The 14980-nt window shown below is 38.7% G+C and overlaps 1 protein-coding gene across 1 annotated transcript in view; it reads left to right on the top strand.

The window, feature by feature from the left end:
• The first annotated feature begins 246 nt into the window (after positions 1–246).
• The window catches only part of CACNA2D1 (calcium voltage-gated channel auxiliary subunit alpha2delta 1), a 640389-nt gene continuing 625655 nt past the window's right edge, over positions 247–14980 (top strand). Inside the window, exon 1 of the mRNA XM_066592011.1 lies at positions 247–520. Within this exon, the coding sequence (XP_066448108.1) occupies positions 426–520 (95 nt within the window). The 5' untranslated portion in view covers positions 247–425. The remainder of the gene's footprint in view (positions 521–14980) is intronic.

The raw sequence follows: 14980 nt of genomic DNA, 5'->3' as shown, positions 1-14980 counted from the left end.
ATTACGGTAATGCAGGCTCGGGCTGTGGAGGGCGCTGCGGGAGCCTCGGCGCTGCCACTTGTGCGCTGCCACCCGATCAGTAAAGTTGCCGGTGTGTGCAGGGCGTGGTGTGCCCACAGCCAGACGGTGCGCTCAACTTTCCAGCAGCGCGTGCAGGAGCCTCCCCTCACTCCTCCCTGCAACTTACCCAGCTCATCCTCCCTCCCCTTCCCTGCCATCGGGGGAATAAATCAGGAAAGGAAACGGAGAGAGGGAGAAGGGAGCTGAGATCTCCTCCTAAAGTATCACTGATGGCGGCTGATCAGAGCCGGCTGCCAGAGTAAGCTGGGGCTCTGCTCATCTCTGCACTAGTGCTGCCTGGAGTTATTATCATCCTTTCCATCCCATCCCTCTATCTGATCCTGGATGCCTGTTAGATTGTGAAGATGGCTGCTTCCTGCTTTCTAGTCCTTATCCTGACACTTTTCCAATCCTTGCTGATCTGTCCTTCCTCCGAAGAATACTTTCCATCTGCTGCAACGTAAGTAACCGGGTTTCGTGCCAATTAAGCCTGAGATGTAAATGTGTCATGTGACCTAACATAAGGTGGCATGGGCATGGTTATGTATTTGGTCCTGGGGCACTTCTGCCTTTTATGCCAGTAATTAGATCTTGCAGTGATAGTGCATTACTTTTTTTTTTTAATCCCTGGGAATCTGCAAGGGAGCAAAACTGAAGTCCCAACTCTAAATATAACTGGCAGTTAAGCTGAGCTGGGAATAAAGTTTCATGATATCTCTTTATAAGGGAAGGTCATGTCTCTCTCTGCCTGGATGCTACCTTATGAAAGAACTTGTTTGATTAGGGACCTTTCACACAGGTGGAAAATTTCTGCAATACGCACCAAAAGACGCAGAAAATTCCACACCAAAATCCACGTGTGTGTGTGTGTGTGTGTATATATATATATGCAGGTTATGGAGCAAAAATCCACAGCAGCAAATCAATCTGCGTTTTTAGGTGCGGATTGCAAAAATATACCACTCGTGTTAAACCGCCCTTTCACACGGGATAAAGAGTTGTCCGCAGGATGTGGCACAGATGCGTATTTTGTCAATTAGTGCAGATTTTGCTGTGTTTTTATAATTCTGCAGAATGCGTTCTGCGGAACACCTTGCAGAATTAAATTTTTTTTCGGAGACTTCAATTGCAGAATTATATTTCCTTAACATTAGAAATCCAAACAAGAATTCCGCAAAATGTCCTTATTTCCGTAGCAGAAAGCTCTTTTGCTGTGGAATTTACTCTTGCAGGTTTAAAGTAAAGATGCACAGATTTTAACAGGTGCAGAATTCAAGCCCCATAGGGATAACATTGTGACGCAGAAATGTCCGCGTGGACTAATTCCGTCCCATGTGAAAGGTCTCCTAAAGTTCGCCTGCCCCTGCACTGCTCTTCATACAACCTGTGCTGCCTTCCCATAGAATATACAGCCAAACCAGGGACCCATCAAGCACGCTTGTTTTGACAGTTGTTGCTTCCTGGAAAAAAAGACCCATGAATCTCTGCTGCCTTTAGTCATAAATCAAGCATGTGTCTAGAATAGATGTGAGCAACACTGAGATGTCATCTGCCACCCCAGCTACAGTATATGACTGTGGGAGGGATGAAGGATGCTTCTATTACTTCCATACTGCACAACATCACACTTTAGAGATGGGGAATAGATAGCAGCTATCTGATGTATCAGTTCTTCCCTGAAATCTGTTAAATATCCATTTTAAGGATTCGCAAATGTTTGATGAATCCACTTTGCTAATTACAGGGGCTGCTCCCTGCATGACAGAGACAGAGAATAGGACTGTGCAGGAAAGGCACTTAACCAAACAAAGCCCAAGTCTTGATGTGATCTTCTCCTGATAGTATTGTGTGGCTTTGTAGGGCAGTGCAGAATGGAAGGGAGTTTTCACCGCTTGCCAGTAGTACATTTGTCCAATTAGTGCTGCTTGTGTGCTGTTATAAATGGATCCTGTTCCCAGGATTTATTCCATTATGTATCCGACCAAGGATAATTGGCAGCACATAGCACATACTTGACTGGGAAGCAGAGAATGTTTCAGTGTCAAAAATACGGGACTATGCACCAGTCATAAGCTTCTTGTGGCTGATTTTATAGAACTAAAAGGCGAAAAGAGAAAACTGATATTTTACATGAGCTTCACATTGTATTAGCTCATTTCCTGGCAATTAGAGCAAAACAATTGAAATTAGCCACAAAGCTCATTTCGCCACCTATGTTTTGCATTAAGTCTTCCAAAAAGAGATGATTCATTTTAAGAAGCTGTATATGAGTATATATTGGTAATTTGTAGTCTATAAAATCTCAGGAGCATCTTTAGATGTCTGAGTGCAATTCACCAACTCAGATGTCAGGAGCACATTAAATTTTCATTCACTGTTGTGAAAAGTGTTTACTATATTCCAGAGGGAGTTTATGCCACTACATCCAGCCAATGTTCCTTTATTTAATCCAGTATACAAGCTGCTAGAGAATAGTCCATGCTGTGATATTAGTTATGCAAATAAAGGAGCAGGAAAATAATAATAAACAATATGGACAGAATTTGTTACAAGTTTTATGCCTATGTTTAAAAAAAAAAAAAAGAAATATAAATATTTACAATATTATTTCAGATTGTTTGTATAATATATTTAAATTCACATGCCCAGATATTTATTGATACATTATTGCACATGTATACGTTGCGTACGATCAAATAGAACATTGGCGTTTCAAAATAATTTTGGTTATCTCAAATGCTTCTGTATAAAATTGCAAAATAATAAAGTATTCCTGTAAATTAGTTGCAATGTATATGAGTCGTGTTGGTTTGTATATTCATCATGTGTGAATATTATAGTAGCTTTTTATTTCTATATCATTTAAATGAATTTTCCAATGAATTTAAAATATAGCAATAAAAATGCTGTTATTGGAGGTTCTTTTTCGGTCATGTTTCCTAATATCCATCCATTCTGTGTGTCTGTGTTTCCAGATAGAAAGTGAGTAGCAATATTCAGATTCTGCTAAAGAAATATGGTCACTTGTTTTACAGTAGAACAGTTTGGAGATTCAGGGAACAGGTGGTGCTTTGCACATATTCTTTTCAACTTAAGCTGGTGTGTCATCTGCTGTGATGTATCAAATCTCTAACGATCTTGGACCATGTATATATGTAATTGCAATTACATCTAGAAATGAATTTATTTAAAGGGGGTGTTATGATAGGATTGCTGTATATTGGAGGTGAATGTGATTTTTTTGAAATATAGTATAGACAGAAATATAATATTGTGCAACATAGCCATATTATGCAGAAATAATGAATACAGGCATAAAGGTGTTAGCTGACACTACAAATGGGATGACACCGTTTTTTAGTAAATAATTTACAGTAATGATGAATGAATACATTCATGGTAAGAGAGAAGCATAGAAAATTCAGGTTCTCTTGTACTATGTAGACTTCTAAGAGAGGAATACTTCATGCTCACCCCAGCCTCTGCCCACACACACACTTAATTGTAAATGTAAATTATCTTCAAGCTTCTATTTCGGCATTTAGTACAGAATATGCCACCATGACATATTGGATGCTATTTGCACTTGATGTGTTGGATTGTTCTTACAACTTATATGACCCATGCATCACAAAGAAATTCACTGCACAGTTTACTCCTGATATAAGATTTTAATAAACCCTAGTGTATTTCATCTCTACAGACAACATAAATGTGTTTCCAGCACATTAGCATTCAAGAAAATGTTCATTCAACTGACGAATGCTTAGGAGAAAACGCTGCTTTATGTGTTGTAAACACGCAATTGCATGAAGACGCTGGATTATAATCTATATGGCACCTACCAGCCTTGTGTTACCTTGTCAATTTTAAGACTTTGGCTAATCCGCCTGGTTTACAAATAATTGGACATCTTGCTTTACCTTTCTGTATTTATGCTGTATGTTCCCTTCCTTGTATATGGCAAATCGCTATTGTTTCATATTTGTACTGCTAATTTATTTGTGGGGGCATTGTGAGTTATTTTTTCTTAGTATCATGCATGTTAAAATGTTGCATAAAAATGTTAAAATTAAAAATAATGTTCATTTAGGAAATAAAGGTATGTCTCCTGAATACAGTGGTCAAGGTGATTCTTCACATATTGCTAAAAATGTAATTATGGTATATATATATATATATATATATATATATATATATATATATATATATATATATATATATTAGTGTGTGTGTGTGTGTAATTTTATATATTTTCCTATACATTGATATATATTAGTCGCCTTGTCACAAATATTGAATATATCTATCTGATGTAGTGTATTCAGGTGTAGATAGATATATAAATATTATATATATATGTGTGTGTGGTAGAATATTTGAATACTTTCAATAACACATAAAATAAGAGTATTAAAATACATAATTATATGTATTAATATAGCGGTGCACACACAGTATGTCATGTTGGCCAAAAGCATTGTATACTTGTTGCCTATAAGTAAGAGATATGTAGTTCTTTGTGGTCGGTTGATACCTATATTTTCAGTGAATTGAGAACACAAATGGGATTTCATACAATAGCATGCTTAGCCCATAGCTAGTCTTAGCAATCTAAGTCAAATTAAATGGATGTATAAATATATCCAATGGAAAAAAATTGGCCCTTCACAAAAGCAGCTCAGTGCTCCCCAGAATAATCTGATTAGCCGATCTGTCTAATTTGCATGTAGATCCCTGAGGGCAGACAGTGAGCATGTGTTACATTAGACAGTTATACATCACCACACACTACGAAATCAATCACAGGGCTCATCTTGAAATGTACTGCTCTAAAACACATACACTGGTTTTGATGCCTGTGTCTGTGAATTTACTGAAGCAGGTCCAATGTGATTCTAATCTGGCCCTCTTTGTGCTATGTGACAGTTTGGTAAAATATGAATTTTAATTACATGTAGTTGGTTACCTTGGCTCTCCATCCTTCATTTATTACTGCATTGCTGTCTGGAGACTGACTTTCCCCTGCAGTCATTTCACTACTAGGTGTGATTTATTTATACAAATTAAGTAGCGGGTAGATGTGATACTTATGTATAGGCCTATAACCAATTATTATTTCGTTTATTTTGCACTTGCTAATCATGCAAGTTCTGCTGGAACATTTTAATTAGAGCTACTTAGTACATCACCAGGACCAGATTTTTTTTTTTAATTCCTGTCTATTACAAGTTTATTAAACACATTCACCACAATTGTACATTGTCTATTCAGTCCTTTATGTGAAATGTTCTGCTTTCTATAGCATAAGTGATGTGTAGATCAGTGCTTACTCAGTCTATGATAGACTAGATGCTTTTACAAAACAATGTAGCCAATTCAAATAAATTAGGAAATTTCAGTTCAGACTGAAGAAGGTCATAATAAATTACTAAAGCCATACAGTTACTATCTGTAGTATTATCAGTATTATACATGTTGATGAAGAGTGGAAACATATAATTTATCTGTATTATCACAGTCATAGATACACATTTTATTGTATATGTTTTTAAGCTGGATGTATATACATGGCTACACTTCTTCAATTTCATTGGCTTCCTCTTATAGATTGTCTGACTAATATTCTTATTTACTGAATAGTTGTACGTTTTACAAGATACAGCTTGTTTCGGGCTAGGTTCACACTGTGTTTGGGTACTACACTTGGCCTATATGTCTGAAAAGTATCCCAGCATATGCATCTGTTGTTCCCATAGACAAATGTTTGAGTGCCTTTTTGGCATACTTTTAGCTGGTTTCAGCGTATCTTTAGTCTCAACTGTATTGAAAAGCATAGTTGACTACACTTTTCAATACAGCTCTATTAGAAATAAACCCTATACTGTGCAGAATACATTTTAATCACTGACATGTACAACTGTCAAGGCATAGAGCTGCATCCACCTGGGGGATATATTTGGCAGCACCTTTAAAAAGGTCCTGCTGATATAAACATGCTGTGAGCCTAGCCTTATGTTTGATTCTTGTCTATACAGGCGGTCAACATTAGCTGTCTCTTCCATTAGCAGCCTAATTTCTTCTTTTGTTTATCATATGTAATTGAGACTCCTTTATGGGTTTGTACACACATGATGTAAACAAAAGCTGAATGTTTTATTTATGTGCAGTTTTTACCCAGTTGTTCTGTATCCTTTGTTTCCATTCTACCTATAATAAGCATGCCATCTTCTGCACAAACACCTGTCTACTGTGTGTTTAGCTTTCTATGTGAGTTGAATAGGTGGATGGAGTGTTAGATGTTGCAATAAACTCGTTCTTGTGCCTTTTGTGTTGATGAAGTTTATTGTAATGTCTACAGCACCTATTTCCATATAAATAAAAATGTTATAAAGCCTAGCAATTTGAATAGGTAATATATACAACATCATATTTCTTGAACTCTTAAACAATAATTACCTGAAAGTATTAACCCATTCAGAGGCACAGGAATTCTCGAGAAAGCCCGGTTTTGGTTCTGTTCACACTCTGCAGCCCTATGCTTAGCATATACTCTAGGAGAATTCCCTGTCATTTACACTAAACATATAACCCTGATGTATGTTACAGTATACAGTGACAGGTATGGTTCATTGACCTCCCTCCATTATTAGGAAAAAGTGTACAGCATGGTATACATTCCTTTTGCAGGATCTCTTTGTATTGAAAGACATAGTCAACTACGCTTTTTTAATACAGTCGAAAAAAGTATGCTAAGGCTCTTTTCACATCATGTTTAGAACATATCTCCAACGTATACCCCCAACAGAAAAAAAACAGTGTATTCTATTGGATAGACATATAGTGGGATACATTGCTAATATGTTCCCTTTATAAAGAAAAAAACATATAGCACGCTGGGTTTTGTTTTTTCTTTACTGTGCACCTTTTATATGGAACAGCATAGTCTACTAACTGTTTGCTACCTTTAAAAAAGTGCAGTATGCTGACGTGTGCTAGCCGGAGGGAGGCAAAAAGGACACAATTTTGTCCTCCATCACCTAAATGCAACCCTATGGATACATTTGGCATATACGCCGGGAGCGTTTCCCAATGCAAAGTGTGTACGCCAAATGTAGGTACTAAACATGATGTGAGCAGAGCTTTATGTTTGCATACTGCCCAGATGCATGCTGAAAGATACTCTTTTGGAGGCTATGGATATATTCGTTATGTATGTTGGGAACATTTTAGGGCAGTTGTGTCCACAGATCATCATAAGTCACCTGATCGTTGCATTGCCACTGTAGGTGCACTCCTTTGATGAAGCACATGTATGGAACAGATTTTGTAACAAGCATTCAGCGCACTTCTTATTAACCACCTTCATGTCTATAGGGCTAACATATTCTGCAGCACTTTACAAATCAGATGATACATGTAAACCAATAAAAGTTTAGGTAATAGGAGTAAGGGCCCTGCCCACAAGAGCTTGCAATCTATGAGGAAGCACGGGTGACAGAAAAAGGTAAAAGTGCTTGTTGTGTATAAAGGTCCAGCCATCTTTTGCTAAATAGACTACTATACATAAAGCAGCATGAGCTGGTCAATAACTAGTCTCTGTACTGATGTGTAGTACATTAGGGTGCTGAGATGTATGGATTGTAGGGGATACTGTTGAATGAGGAAAAATGTAGAAGACAGGTAAACCGAGAAGAATCAGATTAGTGAATGTGATAGTCTGAATACCAGACAACATCTCTTCAATAGTGTTCACTGTAGTAAAATAACAAACTGATCAGTACTCCGCCATCGGGGTCCAGTGTTGCAGCCTTGCCATGGTCCCGTTTTCTGTTGTGACAGTTGACATCATTGGAAGTCACATGACAGCTGCAGCTAATAAGAGGCTGCAGCGTCACTGCTTGCTCTCCTGGTATGGGTGCTCACATCTAGGTGCCATGCCGCTTGCAGAGCCATACGGTGATGCTGCACTCTCTGATTGGCTGTAGTGCCACCTAACTTCTGATGACATCAGCTGTCGCAACAGTCACGGGGCTAGGGTGGGGCTGCAGCACTCGATACTGGCGGCAGAAGAGGGGTAAGTACTTATCAGTTTGTTATTTTACTACAGTGAGCGCTGTTGAAGAGATGTTGTTTGGTAACTGGACAACCCCTTTAAAAAGATGCATTTTTTTTGTTTTGTTTTAGGGTACACTTAACCCTTTGCAATCCTTTTTTGGATTCAGGGTTTTCTAGGGGTCTCTGTCTTTCTGCAATTTCACAGTGGCGCCATCTGCTGGCTAGAGCCAGTACTGTGGTATGGGACATGTTGGAGAGGCCCTCCAACAACAGAGCGGCCAGTAATGTACAATAAGAATACCCTGCCGGACATCTTCAGACATCAGAGCTGCACAGCCTTCAATCAGAATGTCTTCAGACGACAGACAGTGGATTGGAAAGGGTTAATATTGTGGGTATTGCTGATTAAGCTAACTGACTGAATTAGTGCATTTAGCGCTAGTCATAGTTGTCAAGTTTCTAGGAAGAAAAACAGAGGAATAGCACAATGCAACGCTATATAAAGAAATGCTCCAAAAATCTTAGTTCATGGAGTGTGCAAGTATTTATTAAAAGAGGCACGTAAAGACTGGTGACCGCACCTCCTTAAGTCATTTTGAGATATATAGATTGTTTTGCCCTTGATTATAAGAAGTCCTAAGTAGTCTCGTACATGATGTCATTGTTACATTGTGCCAAAAAATCAGACGTGTGTTGCCTGTTTAATCCAGTACTTTCCATCACTCTTGGAAGAATTACTGGTCTTTTGTACTTGTGTGATTATGAGGGCTAATCCAAGACTAGTCAATTGAAATATATGTATAGGATGTCATGGGAATATTCAACCTACACTGCAAAGCAAACTAGTTTCAATACTATATTAGCAGAGAAGTTTTCTGAAGCAAAAAGGTGATATTTGACCCATATATGCCGCGGTTTGTTTTCCACGTGTGATTTCACCCAGACAAATCGCGGCCGTCTGCCTAGGATTGCGTTTTCCAATGCAACCCTATAGCAGCGTCCACGGGCGAAAATTCTGCGGAATCTTTGCCTGTGTGCAGGGGGCCTATCTATGGTTTTTAAAACCAGCTGCTTATATTCCAAAACATTTAAACAGCCTACATTCACCCATCCCAGGTCCACCCTGAGCCTCCAGTGCCACCTCTTCACTCTCCCCACGGAATCTGTTTGCCATTTGCAGAGTCAACCTGTGAATGGAGCTGCTGCAGACGATCACAGAGATCATTAGTAGACAGTTGAGCTCTGTGACTGACTGCAGAAGCCTGTGACGCCCAATCAAGAGTCTGACTGCAGCCTATAAACAGAAGGAGAGAGGTGAACTGCATGTTTGGGGACCCGGGACAGATGATTATAGGCTTTTGTTAATGGGTTTGTGGCATGGGCAGCTGGACCTAAAATGAAAATTTAATTAGAAAAACTGTGTGAAGGGATGGTATATTTCTAGGATATGCCATGACTTTTTGATCAGTGGGGATCTGACTACTGAGCCCTCCCCCCTCCCCTCCCCTGGTCCCCATCCCCACTCCTCCATCAATCTTCAGAAAGCACTCCAGTTCCTTCCCAGTCTTTTCATGCACAGTATATGGATAAAGCCAAAGGGATTTAGGTGCTTTTATTGTGTGGATCAGCAAGGGTCCCAAATATTCTAGCAGTATGCCATTACATCGCAACATGGAACCACCCCTATGAGAGGTAATTAAGTACTGACTAGGGGGATTTGAAGGAAGAAGAATTAAAATATCTGTTAAAAAAATAAAAATGCAATCTATAAATTTGGGCTGAAATTTAATTGATTACAAAGTACATAAACTTTGCCCGATTGCTTAGTATTTATTCTAAGGCTTTGGTCACATGGCACAGATTTGTTTCAGAATTTTTGGATCCATACGTCTAAGGGTGAACCCCCACTGGCGTTTTTTTCTCCACTGCGCTGCGAGAGTAAAGATAAAGTCTCGCAGCGCAGTGAGAGAAAAAAAACGGCATTACGCCGGGATATCGCCAGTCTTTTCAATGGGGCCAGCGGCAGCAGCGCTAGCCCCATTGAAAAGAGATGGAGAATGTCGGGGAGTTCTGCCACAGCTGTCACAGCTGAGGCAGAAGTCCGCGGCATTCTATCCCATTGTTTTCAATGGGATCGGCACTGCTGCCGATCCCATTGAAAACAATGGTTTCTGTCAAGCCCCACAGTATGATTATCGGGGAAGGGCTTGAAATATAATATAATCAGCAATAAGTGTAAAAAAAAAAAATTACATACCTCTCCGGCGCTCAGATGCATCCTCCGGCTGGCTCCTGTGCACTGCTACTAAGCTCTTTCAGCAGGCGGGGAATCCCCGCCTCCTGAAAGAGCTGTGCTGATTGGCTGAGGGCTCAGCCAATAGCAGCTAGTGCTTAGCTATTGGCTGAGCACTCAGCCAATGACACATAGCCCTTAGCTATTCATTTATCAGCAATGGGATAGAATGCCGCGGACTTCTGCCACAGCTGTGACAGCTGTGGCAGAAGTCCGCGGCATTCTCCCTATGTTTTCAATGGGGCTAGCGCTGCTGCCGCTGGCCCCATTGAAAGCACTAGCGATATGCCGCTTCTATATCGGCGTCTTTCTTGCACTGTGAGGTGGGAGTTTTCTCGTGCTCTTGCAGCGCAAGAAAGAAAATATCGCCAGTGAGCGTCCACCCTAAGTAGGATTTGCAGAATCCATGCACGTGATGTAGGAACAACTCCATTCTAATCACTGTGTTACAAAAAAATTTTTTTTTTTTTGTTTGGACAAAATTTGTTTTTCTTACAGTTTTGGGTGCTGATTCCAAATTTGTGCTCAGATTTTGACTGTCAGGAACAGATTTACAAACTGTAACCTTAACAGTAAATATGTTTTATAAATGCTCTCCTAAACAGTAAATCCTGAATGGGCTAACATACAGTTATAAGCACGACATAAGATCATCAGTTGGCAGATGGATAATATCAAAGAACTTTCATAAGTGGCAGGAAAATCTGGGAAGTTAGATCCAATGTTTGCAGAAGTCACTTATTTCTTTTCTGGCCGCCAGTGTTCTCCCTTGGAATATCCCAGCAGTAATCAGCCGGCATTGCAGGCATCCCCTTTCCTTCATACTGTTGTTCAATTGCACGTATGTCCTGGTGAAATCTGTCACCGTGCTCATCTGATAAGTCGCTGCATGTCTCTCGAATTTACTGTTAGACAGTTTTGATAAATAAGGCTCATGGTTTTAATGGTCAATATACTGGAATAAAATGTTACAATATTAAATATCCTACTTTCTTATGATGCCTATAACTTCATTAGCTTACCTAACAGACTATTTTGGTTGCCATATTTGGATTCAGCACCCTGAATATAGGTAAGAACATGGAGTTTTACACCGGAAAATACATCCTTGTAACCATGTTGTGCAATTGATTTGCAGTCGCAGAGATTTCTGAAATAAATCTGCCACGTGCCCCTGACATGTGCGTTGTACCACTCAGCCCAATGGGGATGTTTTCATCTCATAGTTGGAGTCTTTGACCTGGAAGTAATTTTGTCTATTACTTGCCTTGGCTGCTGTCAGTAGTCTTTTGTGGACGGCACTATAGGAAAGACTTGGTGCTTGCTTTGTAAGCAGGATTATTCAACATCCATCATGTAAAAGGTGTTTTCACATTTTTTATTAACATATTGTTGAATTAATTGGGGTATTGTCAAGTGTGATAGGGTCTAATGGCTAAAGCACAGCTATTGGTATTACTTTGCACCTCTAATGTTATTCAATAGATTATAGATAATAATGTAATTCCCTCTTTTTAACTAATAGGGGTTCAATATTTGCTTTACGTTGAAATTGACAATGGTGAATTTAGCTGTAAAAGTCTTTTAGCATTACGCCTGCATAATGAATTTGATCCTCTAGAGAAAGCACTTAGAGTCAAATTTTTAGTTTAAAGCATTTATGTATGAGGGCAGTGATTCCCAGCTACTGCAGTACAAGTAAGTGGGATCAGTGGCATGGTAAGATTATGTGACATGCATTTTTTTTTTTTTTAATAAAAGTATGTTTTTTTAGGCCGATTCTCACACAGGCGTTATTACAGCGTTTTAGCAGGCGTTTGAGACACCCGCTATAAAACACTCTGCTAAGCCCCTATTAATTTCAATGGCGCTTCTCGGACGAGCATTTTTAAAAATGTGGCATTTTTTACAAACACCTATGTGAGAGTGGCCTTATAAACTGTTAAATTCAAGATTTAGCAAAAGCCTATGTGCAGCACAACAAAGCTGTCTACAAGATGTGACTCATTCCGCCGAAGCTGATATTAGAGTTGGTGTGAATTACTAAAAATAGCCTGTTGACAGTATTTCTTATTGTATGTGAATAGTGGAGAACGCACATCCATTCCATAGCCGCCTATGATAGACACCTTATTCTCCAGTATCAATATTAAGAAGTCAGAGGTCACACAATGAACTCTAATAATGGAAGAAACTTCAATTCAAGTTCTGTCCATCTATCATAATGAATATTTTCACATTATTGTTCCTTGCTTGCTGTAGAATGCTCAGCCACCTTAGTTGATTAACTCTGGTATATCCCTCTCACAGCTCCCACGGATTTCTGGAGTGACTCAAATAACAGTGCATAATTTACATGTATTTCACACCATGCCTTAAAGGAAAAGTAAAGTGATGTATCACTGCTTTTCTGGATTTAAAAGAAGCTATAAGCAGATTGCTTGTATGCAGAAGCCACCCTCCTCCCCATCCATAAGCAGGTTCCCCCAGAATGTCTAATTGCTCCTTCAGTATATACTCTATCACCCATCAAAGCCTGAGTATATTAGGTCCAACATAGACATAATACCTTTTCCTATTCATGCCGCTGTTGCTTTCTCTCAAGGTCTATGATACGACTAGAACATCCAATACAAGACTTAATGAATTAGAAAGAGCACCAATTAGTCTGTATGATTTTTCTGTTTGACCACATGCTGTAATTTTAGTACTTTGTGCATCAATGAGATCTGTAAGGCACCTATAGCACTCGAGAGGGTTCTGTCTTTTATTTATTGATATAAGTATCATGATATGGATCGTGCCCCCTGGTTATACAAACACAAAGGGGAATATATAATTTGCGCTTTTTTTAAACCTTCATTTTGCTGTAGACAATGTTGCCTTTTTTGCGACAATTTTTTAAAAATGTCGCAGGCTGATGATAAATTAGTTGCCTTTTAATAGGTCTAGAAATGTGAAGTCCCTTTTTACGCCACCCAGCTAGTGAAGTGAGAGTGCAAAAAAGTTTGTGACCTTTTAAAAAGTTGCATTTCTTCAATCTATTTAAAAGCCTCAAACCACGCCCCTTTGTCTACACACTTTGGGAAAGTGGAGGGAGAGATGTACAACAGCAAATTTTTTAGCACAACTCTACTTGCATAAAAATGTATAACTTATTGAAACCAGAAAACGACTGTAAAGAGTTGATAAATTCCTCCAAAGTATAAGTGCACCAAAGATGAACCCATCCTCATCTATCAAATAACTGCACAAATAACTATTCCTTGTGTACTCATGATTGGAATAGTGCACTTTTCAAACAGTTCTGTACTTCAGATAGTAAAGTAGATAGGTAACCAGAGATGACTAGCGTTTTGATCACGACAACAAGATTAAATATGACACATAAGAATGACATATATGTTGAGTAATACAATTACTTTCCTACTTTTCCTATATTTCCCTACTTGTCTATCTGTCACCTAGTGCAGTCATGTATCACATGCATTAGAAAAACAAAAAAAGACCAGCAAAACAAAGACCTGTGTTTAATTTGACCATGCTATTGTACGGGTCACATCTGTGCATAAATATGACACACTTCAAGGTGGTCCCTAGAGGGTTCCTCTTATTTGCTATGCAGAGATTAAATTAATTCCCAGTAGACTAAGATATCATTGTCAGGCTTCACCGTGTAACTGAACGCAATTTAATGTGTGGCAATAAAATATAGAGAGGGAGGAGAGAGATCAAAGAGGCGCTTTGTTACAAGTTATACTAATATATAGAGTATAAAATGCCTCAAATAAATGCAACATATAATATAGTGTTACTTTGCAGCGTATGTCATCCATCCTTCCTAGAGCAGGAAATTAATGAAAGTGCTTTGCAGTCATATTTAATTTTAACTGGACCTGTTTTACTTTTTGATTTTACTTTTTTTTAATGCAAATTAGTAAGATAACTTTTAATTATAAATGGCTACGTATTAGATATTTTTTGAGTGAAAAGATACTCAGACATTCAAAAAGATCAATTACGTAGATGTTAAGATTTCAAGGTTAATTATGAAACGGAAAACTCAAATTATGAAACATGGTTATTATGTAAATGCTTAAATGATTGGTTATATGCCAGACAGTTCAGAAAATCAAAGCTGCAGGATTGTGAAGCCATTGAGCACTGTCAAAAATAATCTCTTGCTGACGACCAAAACTTAAGTTGAGTGTTGCGTTGGCTAAAAATGTATTAATGATTTATGCAAACCCCATATTCATCTGTCATTAAAACCACGAGTGATCAGTGCTCAAAAAGTAAATGCATTGGTGAATTGATGAGTGCTACAGATAAAAGTTCATCAAAGTTGTATGAAGGTCACATTTAGGACATGTTCTCTTTATAGACATGTTCTAACCTCAGTGGACATACTTTTGGACATGGCCAGATATTGGATGATGGCCAGTGCAATACTTATTAGTGACAGCCCATAGGGTGTACAGTCATCCAGTATATAACTGGACATTCCTATAGTGTACAGCTATCAACCTCCAGCAATTCTGTGCCGAAATAGCAGTACCATACATTGGC

Source organism: Eleutherodactylus coqui, chromosome 2 (assembly GCF_035609145.1).
Source record: "Eleutherodactylus coqui strain aEleCoq1 chromosome 2, aEleCoq1.hap1, whole genome shotgun sequence".
NCBI classification, from domain to species: domain Eukaryota; kingdom Metazoa; phylum Chordata; class Amphibia; order Anura; family Eleutherodactylidae; genus Eleutherodactylus; species Eleutherodactylus coqui.
The sequence above is the reverse complement of the archived record's forward strand: the minus strand, read 5'-3'. Positions and strand labels throughout refer to the sequence as shown.